Here is a 20,476-nt window from a genome sequence, read left to right as displayed (position 1 = left end):
ATTTCTTGTCCGGAATTATGCGGACGTAATAGTTCTAAGGGCCAACAGCAGGGCGTCTGAAGGCACAAGATGTTGCTGGTATCACACTGTGCTCGCGCGACTAAGTGACTCTCACCGTGCATCTTTGAGACGGAAAACCCAGAGTGCAGTGCGTAGCTTTGGCCGACGACTGCTGCCCCACCTGTGCGGTGTACTCCGCGAAAGATATAAATCCTGCTTGACCCTGACTCCAACATTTACTTGATCGTGATCGTTGGTGATGTGGATAAAAAACAATTTCTAGGGACCACCTCTTCTCCAAAAACGCAGTGATTAAATATTAGGGCATTTGTTTTTAGCCTTAAATTTAGTCCTGAATGGAGATTTGTAATGGCCATTTGCAGTGGTGGATGTCGATATATCTATAAAATGTGAAGACTTCCTGTTATTTTACAACGTTTTAGTGGACGTCCGCTGCCAGCGTATAGCTGATGGTGTCACGTCATAGGTTAAGGGTGATCTCATTGTTGCGTTTTCTGTCCTACAGTCAAAGACTGTGATCATATCTTTTCGATTGCATACGATTTTCGCTGACTTTTCTCACACATGACCATGCATCGAATTCAGGCGACGGCCAGACGACCAGACCCTGTACTCTTACGTCTGCCACTTTATCTCTCGCACTTTCTCTCTACTCTCTTCCTAATCTCTTTCCCCGCACCCTCTTTTATGAATCTGTCTACCCTTCCGACTCTTCCTTCCCCGGCACCTTCTCCCTCTCTCCTCTCACTCTCCTCCTCTCTCTTGCTCTTTTTCCCTTTCTCCTTTTCTCCCCATTTGTCTTTGCCCTCCTCTTACCAAAGATGTATGTTACACCTAAGGTACACTACATATCCGAGGTTAACTTCTTATTCAGCAACTTTCCCTTCGCAGAATATTTGCATGAGAAATTGAGGAATAAAAAAATAGGGTAAACGAAACATCTGTTACGAAGAACATAAAAATCAAATCATTACACAACAAAACTGAGATAGCACTCGCATCAACCACTAAAATAATGCACAAGTAACTACTTCAAACAAAAATAATTCATGATTACCTATTTGACCCGCGAAGAATTCTTTTCTCTCCGTACTGGGGAGGAACATGAGGTAAAAAACCATCGGTATTAGATTTCAACAGAAAATAATGAATAAAGAAAAGCCACGAAATAATGAAACGTTGACACTACTGTGGAGAAAATACAAAACTGAACAAGTCAGTTTTGTTCATGAGCTTGATTCGATCGAAGTCAATGGACAGATTACACAATCACTTCGTTCCCTAGGTTATAGATAACAAATTATTATCCTTGGGAATTTCAAAGGAAGAAATAAAAGTGTATTTGATTTGAGACAGAATGCATTTCCTAGGAATTGATTGCGCAGCGGAGTTTGTAGAATTAGTTGTTATTCTTTGCCACTAAACAATACTTTCGTGATTTTTCCTTTGGAATATGGGGTTTTTATATGTTGCTAAAAGGTTTTCAATTAGAAAACGTTTATGAATTTATACGAGCTAAAAATACTGAAACCCCAAATTATACATTCCTTCGAAATACCCATTACGAAAAACGCAAACAATATTCCCACGGTACAGCTTGTTTGTTACTCCTTTAACTTTTACCTACATTTATCCGTAGACCTCTATCAAATTCACGAAAATATATCAATATTCAAGTCTAAATATTCTGTTTTTTCTCACAAAAATTAACTGTAATATTTGAAACTATTTCAGCTGCGTTCGCTTATTGTTCATTGTCATGTTACATATTTCCACTCATACAAATATTTTTATTGTATCGCATTGTATATACTGTAAAAATTGTCGGCCATGCGCATATTATTTTTAATGAATATCAATAAATAGTATATTTTTCAAGTCAACCTCGCATTCATTTAAATAAAAACTTGAATGAAAGTCTTAGTGTGTGAAAATAAACAAAATTGATGGAATGATGCCACGGTTAAAATTATTCATCATTTTACTATCACTTTGTAGCTCAAAGTCACCTATTGAATTGAATTACCAAACATTAATTTTTTTAGTAAAACTAGCGATTTTTTTATGTTAATTTTGTCTTGTTTCACTCGGGGTTTTTTTATTAGTATAACAAGATGACAATCATAAATCATTAAAATTCGCTATCGATTGAGTGCTCACCAGAATAGTAGGATAATATACTTAATATAGTTGCTTGTGTACAATTCCCAGACAGTCCGGACCACCCTTTGGCCGAAGTGGTCCAGTTTAGTGAGGATTTGTAGTACAGAACTAAGTGAAACGGCAAACATCCTGTGTAGTAGGCAACTTTCACATCATTTATGTGTAAAGGGTGTGCATATGTTTCAGGATACTATCAGACTGATCTTGTCACATTCGAAGATTCCTTAAGACTCACTAGCATTGAGCAATATATGTATTATCAGAAAAATCATCTGAGTTTTAAAGGATCAATACACCCGAGCTACACTACACGAATGTTCGAGGTGGGACTCGACCCACCGATTTTAGTTGGTCGTCAATTAGGTGCGCAACCTACTACACAGTTCTTACACCCCCAAGGACTGCCCCAAATGTAGTTGCACTGAGTTGATTAAAAAGAAATTACCAAAATAGATACATTCACTAAAAGGTCATTGAAACAGCACCCTTGTACGTCCATACACCACTGCCAGTGGATTTTCCACGCTTCTTACGCCTTCTGGAAGGCGGCGCCTTGGATTGCTGCTAAGCCCCCTCGTCACGGCCTGTTGTAACGCTTCTACCGACCGTGGTGACGTCCTTTTAGCACAGATTCTAGGCGGTGGAAGAGGAAGAATTTCTTAAACAATGCCCGATCAGACTTTGATGGGGTATTGCTTAAAATATGGATCCTCACTCACATGGTCGAGAATATCTTGGCAGATCCGCGTGCGTTTCCTCTTGTTCGCCCGAGGGCACTCGCGGCACTGACTTCGCACACACCGTTCTCAAGCCCATTTTTTCGGTCACAAGTCAATGCAAATGCCAGGTTCATCATAAATCATGCAAACACTTAATCTGCGATCACTGTCCAACAAGGTCTTCACTTTTGCAAGATTTTCGTCATTGTTTGAGGTCGAAGGGCGTCCTGAACGTTCGGCGTCTTCAACATCTTCTCTACCCTTCCGAAACAACTTTTACTAGCCGAAAACATCCGATCTACCCATCATCAAGGGCGACAGAGGTTTCGCAAACGAACGATCCGCACTTCACAAAGGCTGAGAGCCAAGTACCATCGTCGTACAGCCTGAGATTCCTATCCCTCGAACCCAGCCAGAGAAACCGCTGACTGTCCGTTCTCCTATCCGGGAAAAAATTAGTCAGGCTACTTTTGGGACAGACCTTGTACGCATGTTTATTTTAATCAGCATGCATGGACATTTTTCGAGGCATATAATGTGTCGCTGTCCAGGATACATTAATTGTCCCTGACCTAATCCTTCGAGAAATAAGAGATACAGCCATAATATGGTTTTATGCGCACATAGGACTCATTGGGACAACACTAAGTGTTACGAGTTCCCAGACTGGCTATGAGCATTGTATATAAATAATATGTATATAAATAAAATAATCAACATACTCAAACTCAAAAAAGGGTGCGATTATTGGTTAATGACGATTAAAAATATCCAAAATCGTCATACGAAATTTTTTTCTGATTTATTCTAATCATGTGGGTACTCTCGCATACTATACCCAAACCTTTTAACATTTTAACAAAGAAAAATCTCTAATCCGCAGAGAATAAAATGTCGCAGTTTCATTGGAATACTTGAATATCACAAGGCATGTTCAGAAAATAAGTATACTGTCACCTTCAAGAGCTGTGATTTTTGTTTATTGAGGGTTGGCAACACTGAGTGGTAGAGGGTTATCTCCTGACCAGAGCGTGCACCGCAGGAACACGAAAGTACGTAAACTCACGTTGTAGTATCCAACGTGCTGTGACCCGCTTCCTACTCGCGGAAGGAATAAAATCTACTGAATTTATTTCACGAATCAAGACGGCTTACGGCAAAGGTGTTATGAACAGAACGAGTCTGTTTAAGTGGTATAGAAGGTTTAGTGAGGGCAGAACAAAAGTTCATGACGAACAGGGAAGTACCCTTCCATTTTGACTGATGATTTGGTGCACAAAATCGATGAAACTGTTCGTAAAGACCGCCGATGGAGAGTGGATGAAATTTCTTTAATGTTTCCACAAATCTCTAGAACTCTTTCATTCGAGACGCTCATAGAAACGCAGGGATATCGGAAACTATGCGCAAGATGGGTCCCAAAGTAGCTGACAGATCAGCACAAGGAAAACGGGCCAATAGCGCCTGGGGGTCTCTCGAGCGACTTGAGTGGGAAGGTAAGGATTTCCGGAGACAAATAGACAGTTGTAACAGTGGTGTCACACCAATTTTCCATCGGCAAAAAAAATCAAAACCACAATTCCGGGCAAAAAATCATGGCCTCAGTGTTTTGAAACCAAAAAGACATAATTTTGGTCAAATTTCTCGATCGGTTAACGCACAGTCATATTATGAGGCCCAAAAGTAACTGAAAAGGAGAACTCAAAACAAAAGGAGGGGAATGCTGGTGAGAGGAGTGTGCTTATTGTACGAAAGTGCCCGTCCTCACACAGCCTTAGCCACCAAGGCCCGCTTGGAGTCATTTAGTTGGCATGTTTTGAACCACTCCCCGTATTCCCCTGACTTGGCGCCTTCAGATTATCATACTTTCACCTCCCTTAGGGCGCATATGGGTGGAATTAAAGTTTCAACAAACGAGAATTTGCGGAAGGAGGTTCTTAAGTGGGTGAAGAAGCTGGCGGGAGAGTTCTCGGAGGAGGGCATAGAGAAGCTTGTGCCAGGGTTCTCACCTTATATGCATTGAACGAGATGGCGGCTATGTGGAAAAATAGTCAACAAACGTATCAACAGTATCTTGTAATTTTTTGTTTTCAATTGCATTTTTTTCTGAAAAAAAAATAAATCTAGGAACTTAATTTCTGTACATGCCTCGTAATTTAAATATTTACAATGGAGATTTTGATGGAATACCTACACCCTTTCTGACAGTGGTCGTCTCAGTGCGGTTGGGAGGAGTCATTTGTATTTACCCAATTCATTTTTGAAATTGAAAGGTAAGGCATGGAAAGGTAGGTAACCACGGAGAGAATAGAGACGTGATGATCTAAATTCAATTCCAAATTCTTTCAGTAAGCTCTCACGCGAATGTGCGAACAAGCCTACTTTTCCTTTTTTTCTCAAAAATCCATCTTGCCTTAGCCGGAGTAATTAAATTGTAATGGTACAGAATACACCAAGAGCGCTGCTTTACCGTTTTACAATGTGGACATGAACAAGTTCCCCTTCTGCTTGGGAAGGTTTGGATAATCATTTATCAATTCATTTTTTCTATCAGTGCGCCCAAAAATTTATTCTTGTTTTCATTGACTCCAAATAATTTTGCGTTTTTAGTTCTACTCACTTCTCCTGTCTTACATGCCTTCACTTTATTACCACTTACATCTCGATCATTAATTGGGTCATGATAAAGGTTGAGAACTCACACCGCCCACGACAACTTACTGAACCTGAATGGTAAAATCCTTTTCCGGTAAGGCCTTATTCATGAGGTAAAACTTCATCTAAAAGCCCATGGCATCATTTGAAACTTTCCTGTTTTATCATAACAAGTGTAAATTGGATGTTTTCCAGTCTTTTATTTTTATGGCATTTTTCTTATTTACTTATACTGTTCGTCATTATTTAGTTGCCTCGGAGATTTCTCTCTGTCATCGCATTTCTCTTTTCTAGGCTCATTTATTCCATGATTGTCATGGATTTGTGACATAAATTATTATTTAACTTCCATATTTGCATCTCCAACATCTAATTCTATCATTTATTCCCCATTTAATTTGGTAAATGATCTCACCTTTGACTCGTATCTCTTAAATCGTCTCTTAATTACCCCTCAATTTTTACAGGGCAGTTTTTGGTTTTTCGCGTGGATCTAATTTTATATATCTCCAGTTTTCTAAACTTAATTAATGGATATCCGATTTTTATAAGATTGTTTATTTGAGCAGTCATGTGTCAAATGTAATATTTAGGTATTAGAAATATTTAGGCATTATGACGAAATAAAGAATTCTGTAAATAATTATTTCAAACCTTCCCACAGCAATTTATCTGAATAAATTTTGAATATACTGTAAGATGACCTATAACTTAGCATGGCCAAAAAATAGTTTTATTACAAAGGACAGATATTTACTCAAATGAATGTATAGTTTGATACTCACTGTGTCTTTTCATTGTACGAGATCTGTTCAAAATTATCGCGACTGTTGTGCTTTTTTTCAAAACTTATTCATTTAATCATGAATATCTATTTTGTCCCCTTCGAAGTTATCCCCATTAGATATTATACACTTAAACCAACGTTTTTTCAAATCCTCGAAGCACTTCTAAAGAAAGAAATCATTTTTGTGATCTTGTTCAGCTCCTTTGATGCAGTCTTTATCTCGTCAATCGTAGCGTAGTGTCGTCCTTTCATGGGCCTCTTCAGATTCGGGAGCAAGAAAAAGTCACTGGGGGCCAGGCCTTTGGAATACGGTGGCTGCGGCATCCTTACGGTGTTGTTTTTGGCCAAATATTCGCGCACCAGCAACGATGTGTAGGCAGGGGCATTGTCATGGTGCAAAGGTCAATTTTTGTTCTTCCACCAATCCGGGCGTTTGCGGCGGATTACTTCGCGCAAATTGCGCATAACTAGCAGGCAATATTGTGTGGCAAGAACTCATGATGCACGAGACCCGTGCAATCGAAGAAAACTATACCTGTAAGCAAAACCTTCACATTCGACCAAACTTGGCGGGCTTTTTTCGGTCTGGGCTCGTACTGCAGCTTCCATTGGGGTGATTGAGCCTTAGTTTCCACGTCGTAAAAATAAACCCATGATTCGTCACCAGTTATGACCCCATGGAGCAAATTTGGGTCATCGCGGACAGGGTCCAACGCAAGTCCAATGGCAATGTTAATGCATTGCTATTTCTGGTCGAAATTGAGCATTATAGTACGCATTTCGCGGCGATCCGTGTCATGCCCAAATAATTGGTAAAAATCGAATGGCACGAGCCTTTCAATATGTATAGGTCCTCAGCAACTTCTCAAACGGTGATTCGACGATTGGCCAATACTATTTTCTTCACTTCATCAATGTTTTCCTCTGTTGTTGACGTGCTCGGACGTCCGGCACGCTCTTCGTCGTTCACATCTTCTCGGCACTCTAAGAACATTTTTTACCACCGATAAACGTAGCTTCGGTCCAAGGTAGCTTCTCCATATGCCACACTCAACATTCGAAATGCGTCCGCGCACTTAGTTCCGTTTTTCACAAAAACATTGATACAGATACTTTGATCCATTTTTTGGAACAGGCAAAAATCGAAGACAAGCCAAAACACGTCCAAGAAAAACAGCTGTAATAATTAACTGAACATTCAAAATGGTCGAAAATTTCGGCATATTTGGTAGACATAAGTACCAACATAACGCCACAAAGTAATCGGAAATCAAATATACGTAACCCGCGAAAATTCAAAATTTGCGATACTTTTAGAAACAGATCTCGTAGAAGGAGTCATTAAATAATATTTCAGACGGCTGAGCTTCGATGTTAGTTAAGATGGGAATTGTTTACGGGTCATATTATTTATTATTAACATTGTCACAGCTCTCTCCTTAAAAATGTATTTATTTGTGCATTTTTGTAACTACATGCTTCCTTATATGCAGAATACAACGAAAATAACTTTGTCACTAAGTTCTATATGATGCCAAAATGGACGGCCAACATGCATGCACTTCAAATATGTGCTATGAGACTATGTACGAGTTTTGAGAAAGACTCCAGCAGTGTGGTTTCTAAACGTGAACAAAGGCTTGAAAGTTATCTTTATATCGCAATATAAGCGCGCTTTATAACATTCAGGTCCTGCTGCCTCAACGCTTCTAACTTAAATTGTATATTTGAAAATGAACGTGAGAGATACAATGGGATGGTTTAAAAAAAATAATAATATGTGGTCACTTCAATCCTCGTAAGGTCTTGCGAAAGATATGAACGCCGGTGAATATAAAAGGGAATTGGCATATCCTATTGCTAAAATAATCAGGAGCTAGAATTTTAAAAAAATATGTTTTACGTCGTATCCATCTCTCTCATGAGGGGTCATTTATTGCGCAAATATACGAGCAATGCCTTACGAGTTATCAACATTGCCAAAAGATGGATGCACTATCGACTTAGCAATCAATATTACCTGATGTGCGTATTACAATGCATAAAAATATAAAATTCTAGTTAGTACATTTTCTATAGTCCGTATTTGTTTGTCATATTATTTCCTCGCCAATTCACGTAAATATTTATTCATTTATTTAATTTTAATGAGTAAAAATTCTAATTTGTCCCATATCGCTGTTTATTTCCGAAATTCGCTCTCAATGGTTTTGGCTTTAATGCACTTTGTACTTCATTAGTGCAACAAATTTGTTTGCCGTCTTCATCATTGCTCCAGTTAACGACGACTTTTCAGATTCGTAATGGCATATAGCCAAGCATTGGAAATTATTTACGATACATTCAAAACAATGAATTCATTTTGGCATCTTCAATCGTCGTAAGCTTTTACATAGAATAGGTTTTATGGCAATAGTAATGACAAATAACTTGCATCTCCCGCTGTTTGAATGAGAAGCTCGGATTTATGAAAAAATATAAACTTGTCTCATAATGTCATTTCTTTACATTGAATACAATACCATGAGGAGTCACTTATTGCGCAGATATGTAATGCCACAAGAGTTGTCATGACTGAGAGGGGGTGATACTGTCGACGAAGAAATCAAGACTACTTCACCGTGTACTACTCACCCAAAACTACTCGTATCTTTGCTTTAATATTAATTTAGATGGAAAATTATATTGGCTAAATTAGTCAGTAATTATAAAATGTACTAATTAATTACTTATTTTTGTTTCGTAATAGGGGTTGAGCGTTGCACTACGGATCTTACCACTGGACTACTGATTTTTCGGTACCAGATGTTCCTGGGAAACCATAACCGACACAGGGAAAGGCACTGGCCCCCCCTACCCTGATGAGTGAATATCACATGCCGTCGGGCTTAATGCTGGGTGAACGCCACCATTATCTACCAAATCGACCTTCCGGTTGATTAAGGGGTTTATGGTTTAGCAGAAATAAATCCAGAAACATTTATCTAGCAGTAAATTTAAAAAAACGAACGTTCGCCTTCTATATTTCCAGAAATGCCTTTTAAGAATATTAAGAGTGCAACGAATCCGTAGTTTTCTATACAATTCTTCCAAGTCTCTCTTCGCGAGTTACGTGTTATAACACGATGTAAGATGTGAAAAATAACAAATAAATCGTGATAATCTCAGCTGTAATAAGCCCTTTCTTTCATGCCGCCCAAAATTTTTAAATCCGTCCGTCTCATAACTTTTTTCTTTGATGCCCGCCGGAACGTCTTGAGTGAATCAAATCTTTTTTCTCTCTTTCTAACCGGTGGCATTTTTTATCTTCCATTGAAAATGGTAATTGGAAATATTAGAGTGCATCGCAAGAGTTAATAATAATACATTTTAGCACATTCTATTTTTTTTGTTATACATAAATAGGATGAACTATGCTCCTATAATTCTGGGAATTCACTCAGAATCCATTTGGTAACCCAAAAGCTGATAATTGCAATGTATAAGCGCCTTTATTCATTTTTTCCATGTCTTCCATTCATTATTTCTACATGGCACATCAGTCTATTTGAAATGATTTGTTGGTATTTTTTCTTCAAAAATGGAATCGGTTTATACTGCCAGAGTGAACCGTGCCAGATTCGAAAGCTTTTGAAAAGTAGCCAATCCCAAACGGAGACGTGTTTTCCTCAACTATTATGCAAGTCACGTTTTCAACTGTTTCTAAATGAGATGAAATTTTTTTATTATTCCGCAACAAGTTTCTGATGTTTCTCTTTCCTATATTTCAATTTTCAAAAATAAAACGAACTATCCATGGTGCTGCAATTCCAATAGGTGCGCTCATCCATACTTATGCATAAAACACGCAAGAAATACCCGGACGTCGAGGCTTACCTTGGTTAATGTGGTAGAGTGTGGAATTCACCATAAAGAAGAAAAATACTTCGGCATAATAAAGCTTTGGCTATCGACCTAGCAACGCAGAATACTATCACTCTTCGCAACAGCTTGAGAAATCCCTCCCAATAAATAACATTTGGTTAGAGCAGTCCTTGATACGCATATCTGAAATGAGTTTGCTGAATTCTTTGCTGCGCAAATTCGCAGCAAAGAACGCAGCGCTTTTACACTGCCATTTTATGCGCCAGTGTAAAAAATTCTGTTGATTTGAGATCTTCCTGAAACCCTGGAAAAAGAAAACAATAATCGTTTTCGTTAAAAGCTTTGAATTTTGCCGTCAAAATATGAACTGCTTCCATGTCGCTCGATTTCTATGGAGGGCATTTATTTAAACGGTGTTTAGTGCTTTTTGATGATGCCTTTTAATACCAAGAACTATATTAAACATTATTCATTGCTGAATTTACACCGGTGAAGTAACAAAATTGACATTTTTCTCTGTTTAATAATACAGATAATCGTTTAAGTTTGATTAGTATAGTCCGATGACATCTGGAATATTAATATATTTTTAAATGAAGAAAAAATTTGCATGAATCAAAATATGTACTCATCGAGCATTCAACTCAACTAGGAAATCCTAAGGACGTGGACTTCAATTTTTTCAAATCACTTTTTCTACATTTGTTTACCAGAAATATTTGACTTAAGTGAGTCATTTCCACCTGTACCAATTAATGAATAGAGGAAAAATACTTGCCCTAAAATCTTTCCAATCTTCATATAAAATTTCTGGCATCTAATTGCTATTAACAATTCGTCCAATGTTCTGACATCCTATCGATTTCTTCCAACAGTTGCCCATTTCCTGTGTACTATTCAGCATACTCAAGGGTTTACTTGTTCATATTCATCAAATAATTAATGTTCATATGGTTTCATGTCTCATCTTTTAATGATACTTCATATAGATGGATTTAAGAGACATTTATTTTGACAAATTTATTTCACAACCATTCATAATAACACTTAAATATTTATTTTCTGTTTTACAAGCACAGAACAAAGTAGAAAATTAATGCACATTTCTTTGCAACAACAAATATTACTTAATATTATTTAAAATAACAAATTAGCAACTTGTTCAGCCAATTAAGTATATGTAGGTAATGAAGCAGCACTTGCTTGCCAAAAATTTTCAAATATGGATTCCAGAGGAAAAAGCTGAAGACAGGCTATGACATATATATATCATTGAAAATTACAAATTAGCAGCTTGTTTAGCCGATTGAATATATGTAGGTGATGAAGCAGCACTTGCTTGCCAAACATTTTCAAACATGGATTCCAGAGGAAAAAGCTGAAGACAGGCTGTGACATGTATGTATCTATGTATGTATGTATGTATGTATGTATATATATATATATATATATATATATATATATATATATATATATATATATATATATATATATATATATATATATATATATATATATACTATATATATATATATATACTATATATATATACTATATATATATACTATATATATATATATATATTTATATATATATATACACACTATATATATATATACACACTATATATATATATACTATATATATATATATATATATATATATATATATATACACTATATATATATATATACTATATATATATATACATATACATACATACATATATATACATATATATATATATATATATATATATATGTATATATATATATATATATATATATATATATATATATATATATACATATATATACATGCTATGGTCACATATACATATGTAAATATATATCATAGCCAGGCTTTACTTTCCTTTCTTGAACTTCTTCTTCTGCAGTGGAAAGGTACCCTGAAGAAAAAGAAAATATTTGTAAAAATATAAATTGTTACAAAAAAGTATGTAATTCAGATTCAAACAAAAAAAGATGAAATGGAAACATCCAAAGTCCTATTATCCTTCAATTATACAACACAGTGGAAGTTGCTTAATGAGTGCTTCACATTGTGAGAAATTTAAACCCTGCAATGACTCCCTTAATGAGCTACTTTTCAGGCAATGAGTGATAAGGAAAGGGAAATTCCTGGAATGATTGCGCGCCAGCAAAATCAATTTGTGTTTACCACTTATTTGGTTTGTATCATAGAGTCACTAGTGATCACATATTTTTCCAAAGTTGTGTTCAGACATACGAGGGTTGCTTTTCATGTTTTGAGCCTTGACAACACTAAGTGCTTTAGACACCATCTGACATTTAGATCTGAAATTTTGACCCTTTTAATGCTAACTTTCTTTGGAACATTTTGCAGTTTGATCATAACTTGTGTTGTTTACAGTGACTCGAAAACTTTTGTCTCAGCGAAAAAATGGAGCGAACACTTTCATTCGTTGATTTTCTATGACTTTCGGCATGGATTATAAAGACAGGAGTGCATCAAACAACTTACTTCCACTCTTGACGATGAAGCCCTATCTTTTGCCACTATGAAATGCTGGTATAAATAAAATATAAATAGCAAATTCCATCATGATCACCATTCGCCCAGCGACGAAACTTGTGAAGGTCGTCCAAATTAGTTGTTGTACCAGAAAACTTTAATGCTGTGAGGTGACTTATCCTGAGATTGAGGCATCCTTGATTAGTATGACAAGCATCAATAACATATTGCATGAACATTTTTCTGTGAAAAAAATTTGTTTGCGTTGGATCCTGCATAATTTTTTCAAAAGCTCAAAAAGATGAGCGTGTGTTGGTGCAAAGAATTGCCCAAGAAATACAATCAAGGTGCATCAAAAGCTGTGTTTAACATCTACACAGGTAACGAATCTTGAATCTATGCATATGAGCCCAAATAAAAACAGCAATCCATGCTGTGGGTTTTCCAAGATGAGCCAAATCCGACAAAGTGATTCGTGCACGAAGCACATCGATAAGAATGATCGCCTGTTTCTTCGGAATAACTGGACATGTGGCAACCGTACCATTAGAGCAATGTAGAACCGTGAACTCTGAATGGTACAAATTAGTGCACTTGTTTGCCAGAAGTGCTTTGTGAAATATGGAAAAAGAAGCGGCAACGAAGGATCATTCTTCATCAAGACAAGGCAAGCTCCTACGGATCAGATGAAACAACTACCTATTTAAATGGCCAAAACGTCGAATTGATGGCTCATCCTCCACACAGCCCTGATTTAGCACTAAATTACTTCTTTTTATTCCCGTTTATCAAGAAAAATTGCATGGCCTGCATTTTTGGCACCTGAAGAAGCCGTTGATGCATTCAAAAACCATTTTTTGGAGGTACCTCAATCGGAGTGGAAATAGTGTTATGAAAATTGGTTTGAGCGCATGCAAAAGTGTATTGATTATCAAGGAGATTTTCTTCAAAAAACAATAAAGCCATTTTCAACAATAAATTACAGCCTTTTCATTATTAGGCTGAAAATATAAATAGCAACAACCCTTATTGTTTTTTTGTGCTAAGTGTAAGATGTATTTATGACAGTCTGAAGTCCCCGACGGATAGATTCATGGTGATTACAGATTGGGATGAGGGAGACTCTTCCAGTTGGGACAATGTTCAGGACAAAATATTAAGAAACATAAAATAAGAAATGGGAAGAGGAAACAGATATTTTATGTCTATGCGAGGGGAGATGGAAGGATTAGGGATTACTGAAGTGATAGTTATAGAGTATATATAGAATATACAGCAGAAGGGACGTGAGGCAAAGAGGGGCAGCCACAATAATGAATAAAAAGATATGAAGAAGCGTAGTCAACATAGAGCAAGCAATGGATAGAATATTACTAGTAGAGATTAGACCAGTCCAGATGGGCAGAGTTAGGAAGAGGTGTAAGGCATAATTAGGCCCATTATAACCGGTGATGTTCAATGAATATGTGGAGGAATTGATTAAAGAGGCATGGGAAGACTGGAGGTAGGATTGAAAGTCAGAGGGGAATTCGTAAAAACGGAGTCGGAGGGGAATAAAAAAAAAGTTAAGTTTTCTGAAGACCAAGCTTTAGTTTGTCAGTCAGCCAAGGGGTGGCAAGCATTGCTGAGTGAATGGGAAATTCAGTGCGACAGGTATGGGATGAGAATCAATATTAATAAAACAAAGGTTATGCGAGTTTCTAGAAAGAAAAAGGCTTCGCTAAACATTAAAATAGAAGGGCAAAAACTAGAGCAGGTAGAACAGTTTATGTATCTCGGTAGTGTTTTGGACCAACACCGTCAAAGTAGTAGGGACATGAGGAGAAAAATTGCACTAGGCAAAGAGGCTTTCACAAGGAGGAGGGAGTTGATTACAGGAATCTTGAGTAGGGATGTTAAGAAAAGACTTGTTAAAACTTTGATATGGAGCGTAATTATGTACAGTGCAAAAACGTGACCATTGAAGCAGGATGTAGAAATAAATTGGAGGCTTTTGAAATGTGGATGTGGATAAGGTGAAATGGCCCAAAAAGGAAAACTAATGAGGAATTGCTAGGTGTGGTAGGTGAGGAAAGGGAGGGAAGGGAGAAATTCTAAGGAGGCAAGAAAAATAGATGAAAAGCATATTGATCAGCAGTAGGATGTTGAAGACTAATAGAGGGGGACAATGTTAGGCAAACAAGGAAAGGGCAGGAACAGGATAGGGATACTGGACGGGATGGAGGAAGGAAGTGCTCATAGATCAAGAAGGACTTGATGTAGAGTAGTTTGCTGGATTGTGTTTTGTTATCAGGGACAAAATGTTTATTTGGTAGTTGTGTCCATCCAAAACCCACCTTAACTGTTAGATTACCTAAAAGAAATACCTGTACAATATGCTCCATAAATATTAAATGCTAAAAATTATAATTAGATCAACTACTTAAAGATTATGTTACCATTAGATTATGTGGTCCATCAAAAACATACTATTAGTCAACATTAGACCACATCCAATAATATTAAATGTAAAAAATCAATATGATTTGGTGCAGAAATTTTTTATTAACAGAAAAAAGCTCTTGAATAATAAAAAAAAACTGATACATACATGACTAGGTCCTGGGATGCCACAGCCTTGATAACCAAAGCCTTGCTTCAAATATTCTTCTGAGGACGGGCTTGTCTCATCCCATTTTGGTCCTCTGAAACTTTTTGGGGAGTTCAAGGACTTCATGTAAAAATCACCACGTTGTATCTCCTTTTCTAATTCTTCCAGTAAAATATCCATATCAATTGATCCTGGGACTTGATTTTGTACTCCCTTTTTTCCCTGATAAATAAGAAAAATATCAAGTTTCTCTCAATAGTTTCAGCCTACAGTGTCATCCTCAGGTACCTGAGGATGACACTGTAGCGTCGAAACTAGTCGTACCTGAAATAAAGTGGTGGATTGGAACAAAGTTTTTCTTTTTCTTTTTCATTTATCAAGTTTCTCATTAAATTGCATTAGCATTTGTCAAGCATGTTAATTCAAAAAAATGCACTTCTCACAGACTGAGGTCCACAATGGATGGCCATATGGGTGGAGACAAGATACTGGAGTGAGGCAGGCCTAATTGAATTGATGCAAAAAGATGCTAAGAAATAAGGAGGAATGGAATAGGAAAATATCATCATGTTATGGGATACCTTGGGCCACTAACTGGTACTCTGCAATCCAGACTCTAGTCAGTATTTTCTTTTGTATACAAAAACCTTCAATGAAGCATTGAGATTATTCTAGCTCAGAAATGTAAGGAAAGAGAGAATGGGCATGTAAGCTATTCCAGGGATATTTCCCACTCACTGGGAAATAAACATATTGAGTGAGAGATGAGAGGCTGCTACCTCCCATTTAGTATAAATAGGAGGAGTCCTAAGATGTTTGGGTTCAGTTGCAAGGGGTCCATGTCAGCACAGGTAGTAGCTGATGGTGGTCAATATGAAGGTATGTTGCCCTTTTTGGCACATGCATCCCCTCAACCTCAGCAGCATATCCCTCTCTCTGTTCTGGAATGCTGAAAAACCACCAATTATCCCATTCCCTTTTTGAGTGCTCTGGGATTCTTTGTGAATGAAACATTGCCATGTAAATTCCTAATTATCTTCTTTTCTCAACACTAAAGTGCACAAACTCCAATATCAATGTAAAGCCCATCCCAGGTGCATGCATAACTAAATGTTGCCACAAACAAACACAATCAGCTACTACTGCACACTATTTTGTTCAGACTTCCTGGCATTGCCAAAAGGGTCTACCTCCCAAGGGTAGAGCATAACAGTGGTTAGAGCAAGTCATCAGTTCCACCTCAACAAGCCAAGCCTACCTCTCAGACCAACTGACAGAAATGTGCAACTGTGGCATCTTATATTTCCGAAATTCTATGCGGGCAATAAACATAATCCTTGATAAGTTTCTTCTCGTTAAGAAGTGGAACTGAAACAACCTTTTTCCTTTACAGTGCCTCTTCCACAAGTCATCCAACATTACGAGACTGAAAATGAATTGAGAGAGAGAGGAATGGGTAGACCAAGAAAGCCGTGAATGATGTATTTTGTCAACATTTCTCAGGACAAGAAACCTTAAAAGTTTCAGAAACAAACTAAGTTTCCGATTCTAACCTAAAATCATGCTTATATCCAATGTTTCTGCCCATCCAATATTTTTGCCTACCCATTATTTCAGAAACATCTAATATGTGCCTAAGCCACATCCCTGGGCCCATTTCACATTACAGTCTAACTCATACCTTTTTTGATACTGTTAATACAAGACTAGAAAAATTATGGCTGCAGTTCCAAGGAGTATTTTCTATAACTTACATTTTCTTCTCTCCACTTTTTCAATGCCAACAATAGAGTTTTTAATCCTATCATTAAGTGATTTGGGTATTCTTTTGTGGAGTCATTGATTTGCTTCAGTTCTCTCAAAAGACTCTGTGTGGCAAGCCAGTTAACCTCTTGAAACAAGGGGTACTGGTAATTGTCCAAAATTTTTGTGGCCCGCTCCATTTCATAGACCCTGGAAAAAATAAAAATACATTAAAACTTTAAAGTGGGACAAGCACAACACAAGGATGGTAACTATTAATTGATTGTGAGATATTGCATTACTCTGGTGTATTTAAAGGTTTTATTTTGGTCTCTGCAAAGCATAATGTAGAAATATTCTTGAAATTATCTCTTCTTACCTTTTATTCCTAAACATACAATTTTTTAGAAAACTTTTCTCCTGCCCTTGAATGGATTTGATATATGCCCTATCAAGGAGAGTGACTCAGTGCAGATGATGGTGCATCTATGGTGATCACATTTAGAAAGGCCAAAAAAACATTTTTTTTATATCAATTCCATGAGAGGCACAAAAACTAAAAATCCTAGATTAACCATGCCCACGGATGCATGAATAAACATGGATAATTGAAAGACACAGTTAACCGAAATATATGATAAGTGTGGTCATGATATAATACTCTCTCCTTTATTATTAAGTTGAATTTTTTTTGCGATGGAAATTACATTTTTTTCCATTTCTCAACTATTTTTAAAGAAGGAATTCTAGATTTACAACAGAACTACCATCAAGTGAATGGCAGAATATATTTTCCTCAGAAAGCTATACTATTCTTGTAGCCAGAAAAAAACAAATAACTGGCTTATGACAAATTTTAAAAAGGGTCGCTACTGCAGATTCATATTTATCGTATGATACCAATAAAAATAATTCATTCTAGATAGTTAGTGACTTATTTCTTGCATAGTAAAACTAAGTATTTTCTCACCTTAAATGAGAATATGGAATTCTCTGGGCTACTGAATGCATGGGAAATGATAATCAAGATGTAAAGACTGTTCAAAAATGTTTTAATTAAAAAATGACATACAATTGACCACTATCGATTATGTGAAACTAAAAACTTTCAAGAAAACAAATGTACTTCAAACTTTTATTTTTCAAAAGTTATATCAAAGTTTCAAATTATTTAATTACCTTTATGATTGTAACTGCATTAAAATTTTGAAGCGCTGGGAAGAGAATAGCATGATTAATCCACAAAATGGATAATCCACACACGTTCAATTGAGACTACTGAACTTGAATTTTTTACCTCTATCATGATTTATATCTCACTCTAATAACTGAATTATTTCATATTAAGATAGGATAAAAAAATGTACTCCAACATGGAAATTTGTCACATTTTTAATAGCCTAGAGCACAAAGATATAAAACAAGGCTAAGACTTTTAGAAAGGTACAAAACAGCTCCTGATTACTTGTGACACAGAGGGAACAGAGAGGGCCCCATATTGTAGATTAATGAAAAGATTCATGCACTCATTCTTCCCTTATGTGGTGCTAAATATCAAACCTAGGCAAAATTTTTATTCAAAGAAGAATATAAAAAGATTTACTCAAAAACACCAATTTTTCTATAATGTAGATTGGCATGCATTTATGCATGATAGGCACAAGAATTTGTGCTGCACACATTATTAGTTTTTCAGTTACTGCGCCCACAAAAAACATAACATACACATGGACAGATATTTGAAAAGCGGTTGAAAAGTTTTCGGGGACTTCAAAAATACTTCGGTAAAAACCATACCTTAAATATGCTTCTGCTAAACACCCAGTCATTTTTTTTTCATTGATGAAATTCATGAAAATATAAACCTCCCCATGCATCACAAGGAGAAAGTAAAATGTTCATTGAACTATTCAAATTGAAAACTGCACTGTGGAAAGAGTAGCAAAGGGGAATGATGAAACTTACTGAAGCTGTTTCTCAATGTTAAGAGAGTGTAAAAAATTTCCCCCAAACACGATGGAATCCTTTGGTGTTAGCACGGCATGAATCCATCCACTCGGCATCAGAAGCGTCTGACCTTTTTTCAGCGTTAACTTGTAGCACATGTCAACCTGAAGTGATAAATGAAAGTAAAGCAAAATTACCAAAGCAACGTTTAAATTTCTGAAATAAAACCTGTAATCAACTCCCTCCACTATCTTATGATATTCAGAAAACTTTGCTCTTTACCTGGTCTCCAAAGAATGTTTCATCACTGGTGCTAGAGGATGACCAACGCTGGTACAAGGACAGATTAGCACTAGTAGGCTTTATGAGATAAAATATTTTCTTCCCCTGTGAGGGACAGATAAATAAATACATTACATTCATCAAACTTATTATCCAAGGAACAAATGTCAGGAAATAATATTTCAAATTATTCAATATTTATCTTTTATCTTCAATTCCACCAGTGCTCTCATGATACAAGGTGAATGAATCATATCGGAATAATACACAGAATGTGGAGGCATTTCTCTAAGCTGTGTGTTTACGGATCTGAATTGAAACTTGATGTGACCTTCTTAGTGGCTGATAAGCACAACATAAAACCCAATACATCAAAATTGAAGTCCATAATAGCACCATTTTAGCATACATATTACAATTGTAATTTAGTATAAATACACAATGCAGGTTAAAAATCTTATTATTCTCATCCTACCAAATGAGACACATCATGTACTCCAAAGCTAGCAGCAGACCCTGGCCAAAGGAGTAGGACTTAAATGGTTCTCATTACAGATGAATCAAATTATGCGTACAATGAAATTAAAAGCCATGATCTTGTCCCCTGACTTGGAAAAATATTTTCTAATACAAAATCTTTCCTCAGCATATCACCTTGAAGTGTTTATAAATTAAATGAAGTTTCCTCAGCATATCATATATGAAGTGTGCATTGCACGCATAATTTATGAATGCATATTTATTTTTTTATTGATACATGACATAGATCTCATCATAACACAAGTATGAACATAAAATATATGATTAAGAGTTTCTCTAGGGTCATCCATTAATGTTACAGAAATTCATCAATACAATACTTTAGCAATAGAGTACAATTACATTTATTGCAAAACAACACACTATGATCTTAAAAAATTAACTGCTTTTTGCATATTATAGCCAATGTAAAACAGCAATTAATAAAAAACAAACAGTATTAGTATTAGTAGTAGTCTTGAATCACTAGACCTATTACAAAGTGTTAATGCTCTCGATTCATGGAGTCATCCATCTGCTTGAGCTGATTGCTCTCCCATTGAGAGAGTGGAACAGAGCTCATGGACTTGGCGCAGTCGGCTACTTTCCATCTAGATGTAAGAATTTTATTCTATCTCAACCCTGTTTGCTAGTTTGATTAGATATGCCAAAGAGGGGTCAATGGTATTA

The 20,476-nt window shown here is 36.4% G+C and overlaps 1 protein-coding gene across 1 annotated transcript in view; it reads right to left on the bottom strand.

The window, feature by feature from the left end:
* Window positions 1-12,073: 12,073 nt before the first annotated feature.
* The window catches only part of LOC139685829 (histone lysine demethylase PHF8-like), a 35,415-nt gene continuing 27,012 nt past the window's right edge, over window positions 12,074-20,476 (bottom strand). Inside the window, exons 6-10 of the mRNA XM_071582946.1 lie at window positions 19,268-19,372; window positions 19,004-19,149; window positions 17,050-17,248; window positions 15,296-15,517; window positions 12,074-12,118 (exon numbers count right to left, since the gene is read on the bottom strand). Of these exons, the coding sequence (XP_071439047.1) occupies window positions 12,074-12,118; window positions 15,296-15,517; window positions 17,050-17,248; window positions 19,004-19,149; window positions 19,268-19,372 (717 nt within the window). The remainder of the gene's footprint in view (window positions 12,119-15,295; window positions 15,518-17,049; window positions 17,249-19,003; window positions 19,150-19,267; window positions 19,373-20,476) is intronic.

The sequence above is a fragment of the Hetaerina americana genome, unplaced genomic scaffold (genome assembly GCF_022747635.1).
Source record: "Hetaerina americana unplaced genomic scaffold, ioHetAmer1.1.p SCAF_12, whole genome shotgun sequence".
NCBI lineage: Eukaryota > Metazoa > Arthropoda > Insecta > Odonata > Calopterygidae > Hetaerina > Hetaerina americana.
Note: the sequence above shows the minus strand (reverse complement) of the source record. Positions and strands in the feature narration are given on the sequence as shown.